Source organism: Oratosquilla oratoria, chromosome 14 (assembly GCF_046742065.1).
Source record: "Oratosquilla oratoria isolate Oo_2021 chromosome 14, ASM4674206v1, whole genome shotgun sequence".
NCBI classification, from domain to species: domain Eukaryota; kingdom Metazoa; phylum Arthropoda; class Malacostraca; order Stomatopoda; family Squillidae; genus Oratosquilla; species Oratosquilla oratoria.
Window position 1 is genome coordinate 27,922,246 of NC_134790.1, and position 12,394 is coordinate 27,934,639.

A 12,394-nucleotide genomic window follows, 5' to 3' on the forward strand; every position below is an offset into this window, starting at 1 on the left:
CTGCTGGCATTTTATCTTATTTTCTTTTTATATTATATCTTATTTTTTGCCGCCATCTGCAATATGCATTTAAAAAAGAAAAAGAAAATTGTGAAGCCATGCAGAAGTTAACGGTTTATTGTGTGACGTCACTGACAGTGTTTGAATCTGCTCGCTTAAGATCGATGCCATGCGCTGTGGCTTGATGATTATGTGACAATGGAGGAAATTCTTTATAACTGTGCATAGTTGCACACACACACATACACACACACACACACACACACACACACACACACACACACACACACACACACACACACACACACACACACACACACACACACACACACACACACACACACACACACACACACACACACACACACACACACACACACACACACACACACGAAAAAATCCAGAGAGCAGCCACAAAAATGGCCCCTGCGCTTTCAAACTTGTCATATGAAGAGAAACTGGGTAAACTGGAGTTACCGACTCTGGAGCAAAGAAGAGAGAGAGAGGCGACCTACTGACCATCTATAGAATCATTAAGGGCACAGAAATTCTCGATAGAGAGGACTTGTTAAACTGGGACAAGAGAAACACAAGAGGACATGGAAAGAAACTCAAAAAACATAGTTATAGAAGAAATCTGAAGAACAGTTTTCCACATAGAGTGGTGGACACTTGGAACAAACTGGACGAAGAAATAGTGTGTGCAAAAACCATTCATGAGTTTAAGAGCAAACTAGACACTGCGAGATACAAAGGCGGGACACCACGAGCGTAGCTCCCCTTCCCGTAAAATACAACTAGGTAAATACAACTAGGTGAATATAACTAGGTAAATACACACACATACGACTCGGTGGCGCGGTTGGTAGTCCCCGACTGTCACTACGGCGGGCGGTCCGTGTTCGAATCCTGCCTAGGGCTGAAATAATTTCAGTATCGCTGCGCTTCGAGTCGTTACTCCAACTCTCGTGGGCGGGGAGTTGGGTGTGTGTGTGCGTGTAAGGTCACAGCATTACCCATAGATCGGTCATACGAGCTCTGAGCTCTCTTCCGGGAGGGAAGTAGCTGTCGATCACGAGTCCAGCACGTGATCCAAAGATATTTATACACTAAAACGTGTTAGATAACATAAAAAAGAAATTAAGAATTAGTTTATAATCTACTAAAAACCTAGATCCTAGAAAAGCCACAATGCCTCACAGGATCTCCACTTATATAATTATTCAAAGGACGCTGGACAAGATCAATGTATATATATATATATATATATATATATATATATATATATATATATATATATATATATATATATATATATATATATATATATACATACATACATATATATATATATATATATATATATATATATATATATATATATATATATATATATATATATATATTGTACGTTCTTTTGAAGAAGGGACAGTGACTCGACATGAAAAAGGGGTCAATGTAGTTCCAGTTTATGAGGGGGTATACAAGAACAAACCCTTGATTTATGTCATCGGTTTTGGTCACCTTAATAGTAAGAGAACCGTGAAAGAAAGATGAATAAGATATCTAGAAGAGATGGAGATCTTGTCGGACAGTCTATTCGGATTCAGAAGAAAGATCAAGCGTCTCTGATATGTTAATTTGTTCCTCAAGATGGATTGATATTCAACAAAAAAATTATGTGACTGTGCGTATCTGGATCTGAAGACCTTTTGATAACGTTCCTCCCAAACCATTACTGTTAAAACTCGAATATATATGGGAACTCGAAAGGATGGGAGTTTATGTATTAATCTTGTTTCTTTCTCATTCTTTAGGTTCCACACTTCTTCGATAAAAAATAATCCTTTTGCAGGTTTTGCTGAACTGTCTGGCGTTCTGCCTTTCATCAGTCATGGCCAGCTTCAAGACCGCTCTTTTGCTTGGGGTCCTTGCATGTGTAAGTGTCCTATGACTTTAGGAAGGGCGGAGCTGTCCCTTTAGTAGATAAATATAAATAATTTGTGAAGAAGTACTCCCCATTGTTCTTTTCCAAGACAATGTAAACACTGTAAGAACTTTGAGTTTATGTAAATAATGATAGGTAAACACCCCCACTGCTTTGTGGTTTGTCTCGTTGTTTTTGTGTGAGCAGGAGAAATAGTGTAATGGATAGTGTGTGATATTGTCCTCCAGAATAGAGGTGAATTAACTATCGGTGATGAAGTACATTGCAATCTTGTCTCTAGCAATGTCCAGCGAACGCCTCTACCCGCTCTCAGTCTCTCGTTTCCTCTCGACCACAGGTGACCATGAGGGGAGCTATGGACTCTACAGCCACAGACGAAAGCTTCCAAAAACACCAAGAGCAACTCGTCGCCAACGGATCGACCACTTCTGAAGAAGCACCTGGACATCTCGCCACAAGTAGCGAAAGAGAAACGAGCGAAGGACATATAGCGAATCACGACGAAGAAGATCGGGAGAAGAATCCTCCGTCATCGGTTGTGCTTGAAAATGGTACCAACTCAGAGCTTGAGGTCGGGCACCTCTTTGAACAGGATCTGGACGAAAGGGTGAGGGCTGGAAGAGGCTGGATTCAAGCTTTAGAAGGGTTAGGCCGAAGCCCAAGCGAGAATGAAGCTTTATTTAAGCGACTCCATTATCTACCTGTCTTTAGAAATCAGAGAGTAAAATTCGTGGGATCAGTCAGTAAGTATCAGTACGAAACTATTTCTAGCTCGTAATCAGAGAGTGAGTAAGAGAGAGAGAGAGAGAGAGAGAGAGAGAGAGAGAGAGAGAGAGAGAGAGAGAGAGAGAGAGAGAGAGAGAGAGAGAGAGAGAGAGAGAGAGAGAGAGAGAGAGAAAGCGAGAGAGAGAGAGAGAGAGAGAGAGAGAGAGAGAGAGAGAGAGAGAGAGAGAGAGAGAGAGAGAGAGAGAGAGAGAGAGAGAGAGAGAGAGAGAGAGAGAAAATAAGTTTAATACTTTGCATAGTCCATAGATAATTTTGGCCGCCTTGATGATTTTGTATCAGGGCAAGGTTTTTGTCTTGATCGATTCTTACCGGAAATTCGTTTATGGTATTCTTAAAACTGCTGTCATCGCTTTTATCATAGCAAACGCCCCAGTAACTGAAAATTAGCACTGCTATCATGTGTACTCTCGGTCCACTTGAGAACTATTCTTGAGTACTTAGAAGAACGTTATCTTCTACAGCCGAGATCACGAACTCCTACCAGAGGCCGTCCTTGCCTTGTATGACCCAGGCCATCTTTCGATCTGAGAACGAATACATGCTGGACATTCCACAGCCGGGGATGCCAAGGTCCCCTTCCAAATGCCTCTGGGTTATGGCTGTAAGTATTCTTGCCTGATCCTGCCTAATAGGACACAAATACCTGTATACAAACACCTCATCTAACCTAATCTACCCTAACCTCACCTAAACCTAAGCTAAATGCGTGCACGGTAGTAATTAGGTAGCATTTGTTTCTGAAGATACATTCTTTGAGCAGATGCGGCTTGCCACAACTGACAGGGCTTTGCCCTACCAGGGGTTACTCACTCCCAGGTGATGGAGAGTTTCTTAACATCCTCTGCTCCGAGTACCTCGTATGATTTCCATTCGATTCACGCATACTCTAGTTTGAATCTTTGGTACTAAACGATGTGTGTTCTTATCATGTCTAGGCGAAATTCACTTGCTACTAATGTTATGTTAGTCCACTCAGCATGAGGTTTTTTGACTGTGCCCGCTATGCGGTCATTCAGGTCGAGTCTTTTCTTATTTTCAAGTTATGACTGCACCTTATACGTTTTAAAAAATTATTATGTGTCCGATACAGTGCTGTATTACTTTTAAGTATCAGTAACTGCTCTTGTTGCCTTTGACATATTTCATGATTAATAATCTTTACCTACACATCACATAGATTTTCATTTACATTGTTCTTTTTTAATAGCTTATGAACCCTTACCTGTTACTGAGGCAAAGAAGCGTCACTTATAATTAATCCATTCAAAAGGAATGCGCATTTTCACTTGATATATTTTTCTTTTATGATTAACGAACCCCTGCCTGCGTCTAAGACAAAAAAAAAAAAAAAAAAAGGAATCCGAAAATTCTAACGAAACGTTTTTTCTTCCCTTTGTTTCTACTCACCCTTACGGCTTCAGACACCGATCATAACTTCCAAACTGAAGCTGAAGTGCGAGGCTTACGAAGACCGGATGTATAACAGCAACATCGATCGCGACAGTGGCAGAAGACCTCCTCGTCCATCGAAACTATCTCGTCTATTCATCAACCCAAGCCATGGTAACTTCAATCCCGAAGTCTGCTGGCGGAAGGACACTCTCGAAGTTTACACATGGAGTCTGGGTCAGCCTATCAGGTGACACATTAAGCTAGCAAGCTACTTGCTTTTCCTACTTCGTTTGAGTAGAAACTACTTCTGCTACAGTATTCTAGACTTCCGTAAGAACATCTCAACAATGTGTCTAACATTCTCTCAGTTTGCCGTTCAGCTTCTCACTATATGACGCAAGAGTAATTTGGCATTTGGGAATTTGAAAAACAGTAGACTTAACCGAAGTAGTCTCTACTCAAACGAAGTAGCAAAAGCAAGTAGCAAAAGCAAATAGCAAAAGCAAATAGCAAAAGCAAATAGCAAAAGCAAATAGCAAAAGCAAATAGCAAAAGCAAGTAGCATGATAGCGAGAAATGCCTAGTGTGCTGCCACCTTTAATCTTTCGTTCGGGATGATTACACTGAATAGTAGTTATCACACTCTCCTCTGATTTTTTTTCTTCAAGTTTTAGGATAAGTGAGACAAGAACTATTTTGGAGATTAATTTGGGTGATTGTACAGTATGTGGATGACTGAGTGATTCAATGACTAATAAGGCGAGATCAAAGGTCAATCAATTGAGTTTTTGGTCAGGTCATGAGCTCTAGACATGGACGTCCATTTAGCAACTCCAGATCGGGAAATATTTTTCTTTTTCTCGAACATGGTACGATCCCTTACAGCTTCTACCATCCCTCAACTAAAACAACTTGTATCTAGAAAGAACATGAAAGACAATGGTATGCATGGTTCCTATCAAAATAATCACTATTAAACAACTGGTTAAAAAGTTTTCAATGTGCATATCCACTCCATTACCCAACAAGGAGACTGAGGCAAGGCTGTACATTAGCTCAGTGGTTCTCAAACTACTGGTCGCGACCCAAAGTTGGGTCGCGAGATCAGTTTTGATGGGTTGCAGGGACCAATGAAAATTCTCACGTTTTCAGAGTATTTCAAATACTTGATTAATTACTTTTTTCTTTTAACCGCGCATTACTTAGGTAAAGTGTGCTCATCCTCTGTTATTTTAGCTTTGTTAAAGAAAAGCTGTACACATTATTTTTTTTCCAAAGTTAAGGGTATATATCACTCTCCATTTTGTTCCTCTTTACTTTATTCTGGGTCGCGAAGAATTGAAGTGTTCCAAATAGGGTCGCTTACGAAAAAGTTCGAGAGCCACTGCATTAGCTGACGGATGGCGGATAGTCAAAATGAAGATTATTAATTAAATTGTAGATAATACTCTATATAGATATGGTGGAGGGCCTGAGGCCTGAGTCATTGAACCTTTTTAGGTTCCGAGAGGTCATTCCGAATTTTAGTATCCTCAACTCATTGTATGCTATCATCACCAACAACTACTCTTCATAACTACAGAAATCTCTGTATCATACCCCAAAACTCAAGTTCATTTGGTTCCTGAGCTGGCCGTATTTGGTCGCGCTACCAAGACCTCCATACATAATTAGGACTATTTCATCATCAACATTTAGCCGCCATCCGCAGTCAGTAGTCTGTACAGTGAATGGTCCTACCTCAGCTCTTTCAATCAGATTTCCTTGCCCGGTAGAGTGGAGTGTACCTCTTTTTTATATTATTCAATATAACAAATGTTTGGTAACTACACAGGTTGACCATTCTCTCGCAGTCCGTATGAATAGATACGTGGAACCTCAACTTCGACATCTTCCATAACTTTCAGATACTGTGGACAGGAACGGTACCTGGACGTGGATTCTCGCTTCAACTGGATGGTCGTGTCCTTTAGTAAAGGGACCGATAACTACGACCGCCAGCGACGTGGGCTCAGATGCTCCGTCTATAAGTATGACGCTGGGTATTCCCCTGGGGGTGGTGACTTCAACCCCTGGGTCAATCCTTTCAATCCTGTCAACCCCTTCTCTACTCCGTACCCTCCTCCGACCAGAATGACCACCCAGTTTCCGACTCCTCTGACCAACAATGTCGACGACATTTATAATTCACCTCGCAGCCTGAACTGCAGTAAGTAGGAGACTATTTTTTAGTAGGTTGATTGATGTTTTTGGCATTCTGTAGAATGCAAAGTAGATGAGTAGAAGTAATAAAGTGTGCAGGAATGGGTGTATGGACGGAAAGAAAGAAAACAATTTTGTCAACCACGCGATTTCATGTACCACAGTTCGAAGTTTTGGGATTCACTTTGGACAAATACCTAAGCAAACTAATATCATGTCAACTAGTCACCTTGGTTTAATATTTCTATTTGGCTATTTGGACGTTTCTTTACTTCATCTTATTTTATTTCAATATAATTTAATTCTATTGCTTATTCTTTGCATATGACCTAGCGATAGACCAAATGGTCTCTTGTCGGTACACTTTGTCGCTGTAACGTTTTGTGTGGAAGGGTCAAATTCCTGAAGAACAACGAGATCTCAAAAGGAGAGCCATAACTGTTATTCTAACGATGACGTTAAGACTATTGATACCCATGCTGATAAAAACGTCAACAGTCTATCATTATTCAGTCCTCTGTCAGTCTTTCATCTCTTTATGGATGCATATGCATGTATGTTGTTTTTTGTGAACGCTATGGATTGTCTATCAGGCATCGACAGTCCCTTTCGTTTCTTCTGGAAACTCCCTCCCCCCCCCGTCCCTTATTTCTCTTTAACCTCAACTGTATGACTTCATCCTCCTCCGCTCTCTATCTACTCTCCTGGCTACTCCTCCTCTTCAGCAGAAGCTTTCAGCGCTTTCTTCACAAACTCGCTCCTTATGCACTGCTGTTCCTTGTCTCCAGGATGCTAATTTCTACAGTGAATAAAATCGTAAGGTATCCACTGATTACGAGTATATTCTGGTTCGTGGACCATCTAGCACAGAGGAGGTGGGCAACGTTTATAAATGTGGGTGCCGAAATCGGCCGAATTTTTTCCATAACATTTTCTCGCGTGCCAACGGAGTAAAAATATAGGCCTGCGTACGAATATGGATTCCCTCCCTTCACCTTTTAGGCCCCCAATCCGCCGCGCCGCCCAGCGCAGTATGCGGTTACCAATAGCCATACAAAAGAAATTGGAGATTCATTTGTTATTTTTTAAGGTGAGCTCTGGGTAAGAGACTTCTGTGGAGTCCAAGGACAACTAGTAGAAAGTCACTGCTCTAGAGTACTTCTCGCCTTCAGGATGTGGTCAGGAGAATCTACGTTCGCGGTTGACCGGCGGACGGGAGACGGGGCTCAATCAGTACCCGTGGATGGCCGCGATCGTCCGAGTCAACGACTTTCAACCTTACTGTGGAGGGTCACTTATCAACAACCGCTGGGTTCTCTCGGCAGCTCACTGCGTCAACCTGTAAGTATTGTCTTCAGTGGCGTAATCGGGAGCGTGATGATCTCCCATTCGTTTAGCTGTGGGTTCGAATCCCACATTTCTCTCCTATTCCGAGTAGTGATTGTTACCTGCCCCAACAGTTCATGCACATAGGGCAAAGGTGACGGCTTCGGCCGCAGCTACTCCCCGCCTCCTGGCGTAGGCTCATGACCTTCACTTCCTCTTGGGTTTGTAAACACTCGAAGTCTTTTCCTGAATCTTCGTCTTTTTCTTCATCACATTAACTGAACTGAATTGAATTTTGACTTATCGGTTCCAAAGGAGTAATTCAAACAATTACTTATTCTTTCTTCGTTCCTCACCCAACAACACCTAAACTCCTTTTATTCCAATGTCAAACAGTTTTCCCTCCTTAATGTTGTTGAACAGACCGTTCGTATTTCCCAGGCTTCAGTGATTTCACAATTGTACATAATTTCCTTTTTTTTATTTCTTTATGTTAATATGTGTATCCCAGCTAATCTGATACACAGAGAGAGGATGAGAAGCGTACGCCAGGAGGTGCTAAGTAGCTCAACTCAAAGCTGAAATTGGCTTTGAATGGAATAGGCTTAATAACCATGTAGTGAGCGCTGAAGCAATTGTTTGTTTTAAGAAATGATAGCTTTATGGATAGGGATGACCAGCGGTAAGGGACATGGAACTTCCCAGTGTAGGGCATGTGGTCTCTTGCAGTCTCCTCAATTCTTATTGTCTTAAGGGACTGTTGTGGCAGGTAATAGTCATTGCTGGGAATCGTAGAGAAATCCGTGATTCGAACCCATGACTACTTGTACGCGAGACAAGCACGCTTCGAATGCCGCTACTGACACACATTTCCATTTCAAAACTCGCCCCGAAATCCAACCGAAGAGGTTCTAAATCAGTGTTTCCCAACCTTTTTATGACCATGCCCCACCTAATCACCTTTAGAATCTTGATGTCCCCTCTCATGTGGTGATATATAATTCTTATTTAAAACATTAACTCCGTTTCAGGTGAAGAAGCTTAAAACACCAATACTTTGATTTAATTTCTAAACTTTTATTTTCTACTTAAAATCTAAAGTTAAAGTTTGTTAAGTCACAGGCATAAACAAACTTCAAAACAACATGGCATCCATGGAAAAGAAAAATGAAATAAACAAAAAACAAAGTTCTGAGCAACAAATTGGCAGCGCAATCGGGGGGTAATTTGAAAATCGAAGACAGAATGATGAATGAAATAAATGTGTGATTGCTACATTTTTTATCAATAGGAATGTTACAGCTAACAGATCACAAGAACATAGACTTTGATTACCAAAACACCTAAAAATCAAATTGCCCTAATAAAAGAAGACAGAATGATGAATAAAATAAATGTGTGATTGCTACATTTCTATCTGTAGGAATGTTACTGCTAATAAATCACAAGAACATAGACTTTGATTACCAAAACACCTAAAAATCAAATTGCCCTCCTAAAAAAATCAAATTGTCCCTCTGTGGGGCGTACGCGGTGCGTCCCACGTTGGGAATCACTGTTCTAAAGTCTCCTCTTCGTCTTCCTCGCGAAGAACGCTCTACTTCGACTCCCAGATTCTTCTGGGCGAGCACGACTTCGCCACCTTGCAAGACACTTCTGCCACGATCCGGATGAACGTCGCTGTGGCCCTTGTGCACCCGGAGTACCGCGACGAGATCTACGACCACGATATCGGGCTTCTTAAGATGGACTTCGAAGTCGACCTCGAGAGGTCGCCGGGAATCAAGCCCATCTGCTTGCCCACCCGACTCCTCCCAAGAGATTCTGGTGTCCCGGCAGTTGCAGTCGGGTGAGCATTTTTTTTATTTTTTTTTTATTCTATTTTAAGTTTAATAAGATTAATCTTGACTTAACTCCCATCTAATTTAGTTTATTCTAGTTTACTTTAACTGAATTGTATTTCTTTGATCTTATTTTGTTCTATTTCAATTCAGATTTCATTAATTAGATTGATATAATATAAGCATATAAAGAGAGAGAGAGAGAGAGAGAGAGAGAGAGAGAGAGAGAGAGAGAGAGAGAGAGAGAGAGAGAGAGAGAGAGAGAGAGAGAGAGATAGAGAGAGAGACACACACAGAGGAAGAGACACAGGTGGGAGAGAGAGAGAGAGAGAGAGAGAGAGAGAGAGAGAGAGAGAGAGAGAGAGAGAGAGAGAGAGAGAGAGAGAGAGAGAGAGAGAGAGAGAGAAACAGAGGAAGAGACACAGGTGGGAGAGAGAGAGAGAGAGAGAGAGAGAGAGAGAGAGAGAGAGAGAGAGAGAGAGAGAGAGAGAGAGAGAGAGAGAGAGAGGAAGAAAGCGGGATAGACAGACCAATAGGCACACAGAGGAAGAAGCACAGGAGGGTAGGATAAAGATGGGAGAAAGAGGGAGATAGATAAATAGATAGATAGATAGATAGATGGAGAGGGAAAGACAGACATACAGACACACAGAGGAAGAGGCACAGGAGAGTGGAAGAGATAGAGATAGAAATAGAGATAGGATGAAATGAGAATGACCCAGCACACACCCCTTTCCTGACAAGCTGTCCACTTCATTTTCCAGTTGGGGTCTCAACTCCTACGAACAGCGGGTGTCTACTCGCCTACAGGAGGTCGAGTTCGATCTGATGGCCCCCGAGGTGTGCCGGGATCGATTCCCTCGGGTGGAGCCACTGGTGACTCCTAGAATACTCTGCTCTTGGGCGCGCGGACGGGACACGTGCAAAGTAAGCGATCTTTCTCCCAAGAGGACTTCGTGTGTGTCTGCACGCACATACACACACGCACACACACATACACAAACATACGCACACACAGGCACACATATACACTGAGTCGATGGCTGGGTGGTACCGCGCTCGACCGCTAGTTTAGCTATTCGAGTTCGAGCCTCATCCAGAGTTGACATTTCAGCATCGTTGCAATGTGACCCGGCAATACAAATCTGGTGAGCAAGGAATTGCGTGTGCGTTTCATTACTCTCCTGGATATGTAAGGTCACAACGTCACCCACAGAACGAGCCATATATGAGCGGAGATCTTATCGTGAATGGTAATTGCTATCGATCACGATTCTAACACGTGATTCAAGCCCGTGGTGAATCACAAGCCCGTGGTGAATCACACATACACACACAAAGCCCGCCTTGAAGTGGTTAATGGAGAGGTTCTCAAACTTTATTTCTTAGTGGTGCACTAATGGCATGTCTTGGAATCTGACGGCCCAGCAACTCTAATCAGTGTAGTTTAAATTTGGTAACTATTCCCCTGGTACAGAAATAAACATTTGGCATACTACAAGTACGGATATGAGCGTGCATGCACGTGTATTGATTATATTAATAATTAATAATAATAATAATAATAATAATAATAATAATAATAATAATAATAATAATAATAATAATAATAATAATAATAATAATAATAATAATAATAATAATAATAATAATAATAATGATAATAATAATGATAATAATGATAATAATAAATCTAAGTACACATACCTATTCATAAAAACTAAGCGGCGCACTTAGGGGATAGTCGCGGCGCACATTTTGAGAATCACTGGGTTAATGTACTGTATCGGTGACCCTCTGTTGTTCTCCCGTGTGTGTACGTATGTGTGTGACGATACATATGTAGAAAGCAATGAAAAACTAAATACTGATAAATGTATTTGATCAACTTTCAAAGTATCAATCAGTGGCATGAGACTTGATCTATTTTGAGGGTTTCTTTGGCTGTATGGGATCGTTTGGTGTCAGGCCCTCAAAGCAAATTAAAATGCGGAAGGAATTTGGGTAGTCAGCTCTAACAGCTGATTTGTCAGCGTCCTCTTGTTATCCATACACTCAGGGCCTAACATGGGGTGGGGGGAAGAGGCGTATGCCCTGGGGTGGCAATTCTAGCCTGGAATTGCCGCCAATAAGGCTGACAAAATAATGATAAGGTCAAAGAAACCCTGAATATATGACCGTAATCGACGAATTTTGCGTTAGAATAAACAGAATATGAAATATTTTCCTTTATCCTTTCTGCAATAGGGACATTGAATACAAATTTTAAAATCTGTTTAATGACTTTGCAAACCAATAGCTAAAATACGAAGTATGGGATGGTAGAGGTGGGAAGGGGTGATTGGGGGTGGGGGTGGGGGTTGGTGACGTCACTGAGAATCTTTCCCGGGCGGCGTCACTGAGAATCTTGCCCAGGGGCGGCATTTTGGCTCTGCATACAACCAAGTTTATTGTTGTGTGGTTTCAATGGAGGAAGTTCCGTTGTCGGCTTACCACAAAAAAAAAAAAAAAAAAAAGTGTCACCGTTATTCATTGTTTATATTACAACATGTCGGAATGTTTTCGACATATGTTCCCAATCAACGGTTGCAAGTTCCGCTAGCAGGTCAGGATGCGCAGTAACGGACCCAAGTTGGACAAATTTAGATTCAATAAAGAAATAGGCAAGAATTGGTTGACTAATAGAGTGGTCGACGAATGGAATAGACTTAGTAACCATGTAGTGAGCGCTGAAACTATCGGTTGTTTTAAGAAACGCTTAGGCAACTTTATGGATGGGGATGACAGGTGGTAATGGACATGGAACTGCCTAGTGTAGGCCTTATGGTCTCTTATAGTCTCCTTCATTCTTATGCTCCTATGCTGGATTTCGAGTTGGTTCCAGAAATATTCACCTGAT

At 41.6% G+C, this 12,394-nt stretch overlaps 2 protein-coding genes across 2 annotated transcripts in view; both read left to right on the forward strand.

Annotated features, from left to right (window-relative positions):
* Positions 1-1,822: 1,822 nt before the first annotated feature.
* Positions 1,823-4,451, forward strand: LOC143032535 (uncharacterized). The gene is made up of 4 exons (XM_076197403.1): positions 1,823-1,939; positions 2,286-2,691; positions 3,196-3,335; positions 4,156-4,451. The coding sequence occupies exons 1-4, from the start codon at positions 1,895-1,897 to the stop codon at positions 4,375-4,377; spliced, it is 813 nt and encodes a 270-aa protein (XP_076053518.1). The 5' UTR covers positions 1,823-1,894; the 3' UTR covers positions 4,378-4,451.
* A 1,134-nt stretch (positions 4,452-5,585) lies between these two features.
* The window catches only part of LOC143032609 (venom serine protease-like), a 10,633-nt gene continuing 3,824 nt past the window's right edge, over positions 5,586-12,394 (forward strand). Inside the window, exons 1-5 of the mRNA XM_076197481.1 lie at positions 5,586-5,668; positions 6,034-6,335; positions 7,501-7,669; positions 9,246-9,503; positions 10,260-10,422. Coding sequence (XP_076053596.1) covers positions 5,586-5,668; positions 6,034-6,335; positions 7,501-7,669; positions 9,246-9,503; positions 10,260-10,422 — 975 coding nt within the window. The remainder of the gene's footprint in view (positions 5,669-6,033; positions 6,336-7,500; positions 7,670-9,245; positions 9,504-10,259; positions 10,423-12,394) is intronic.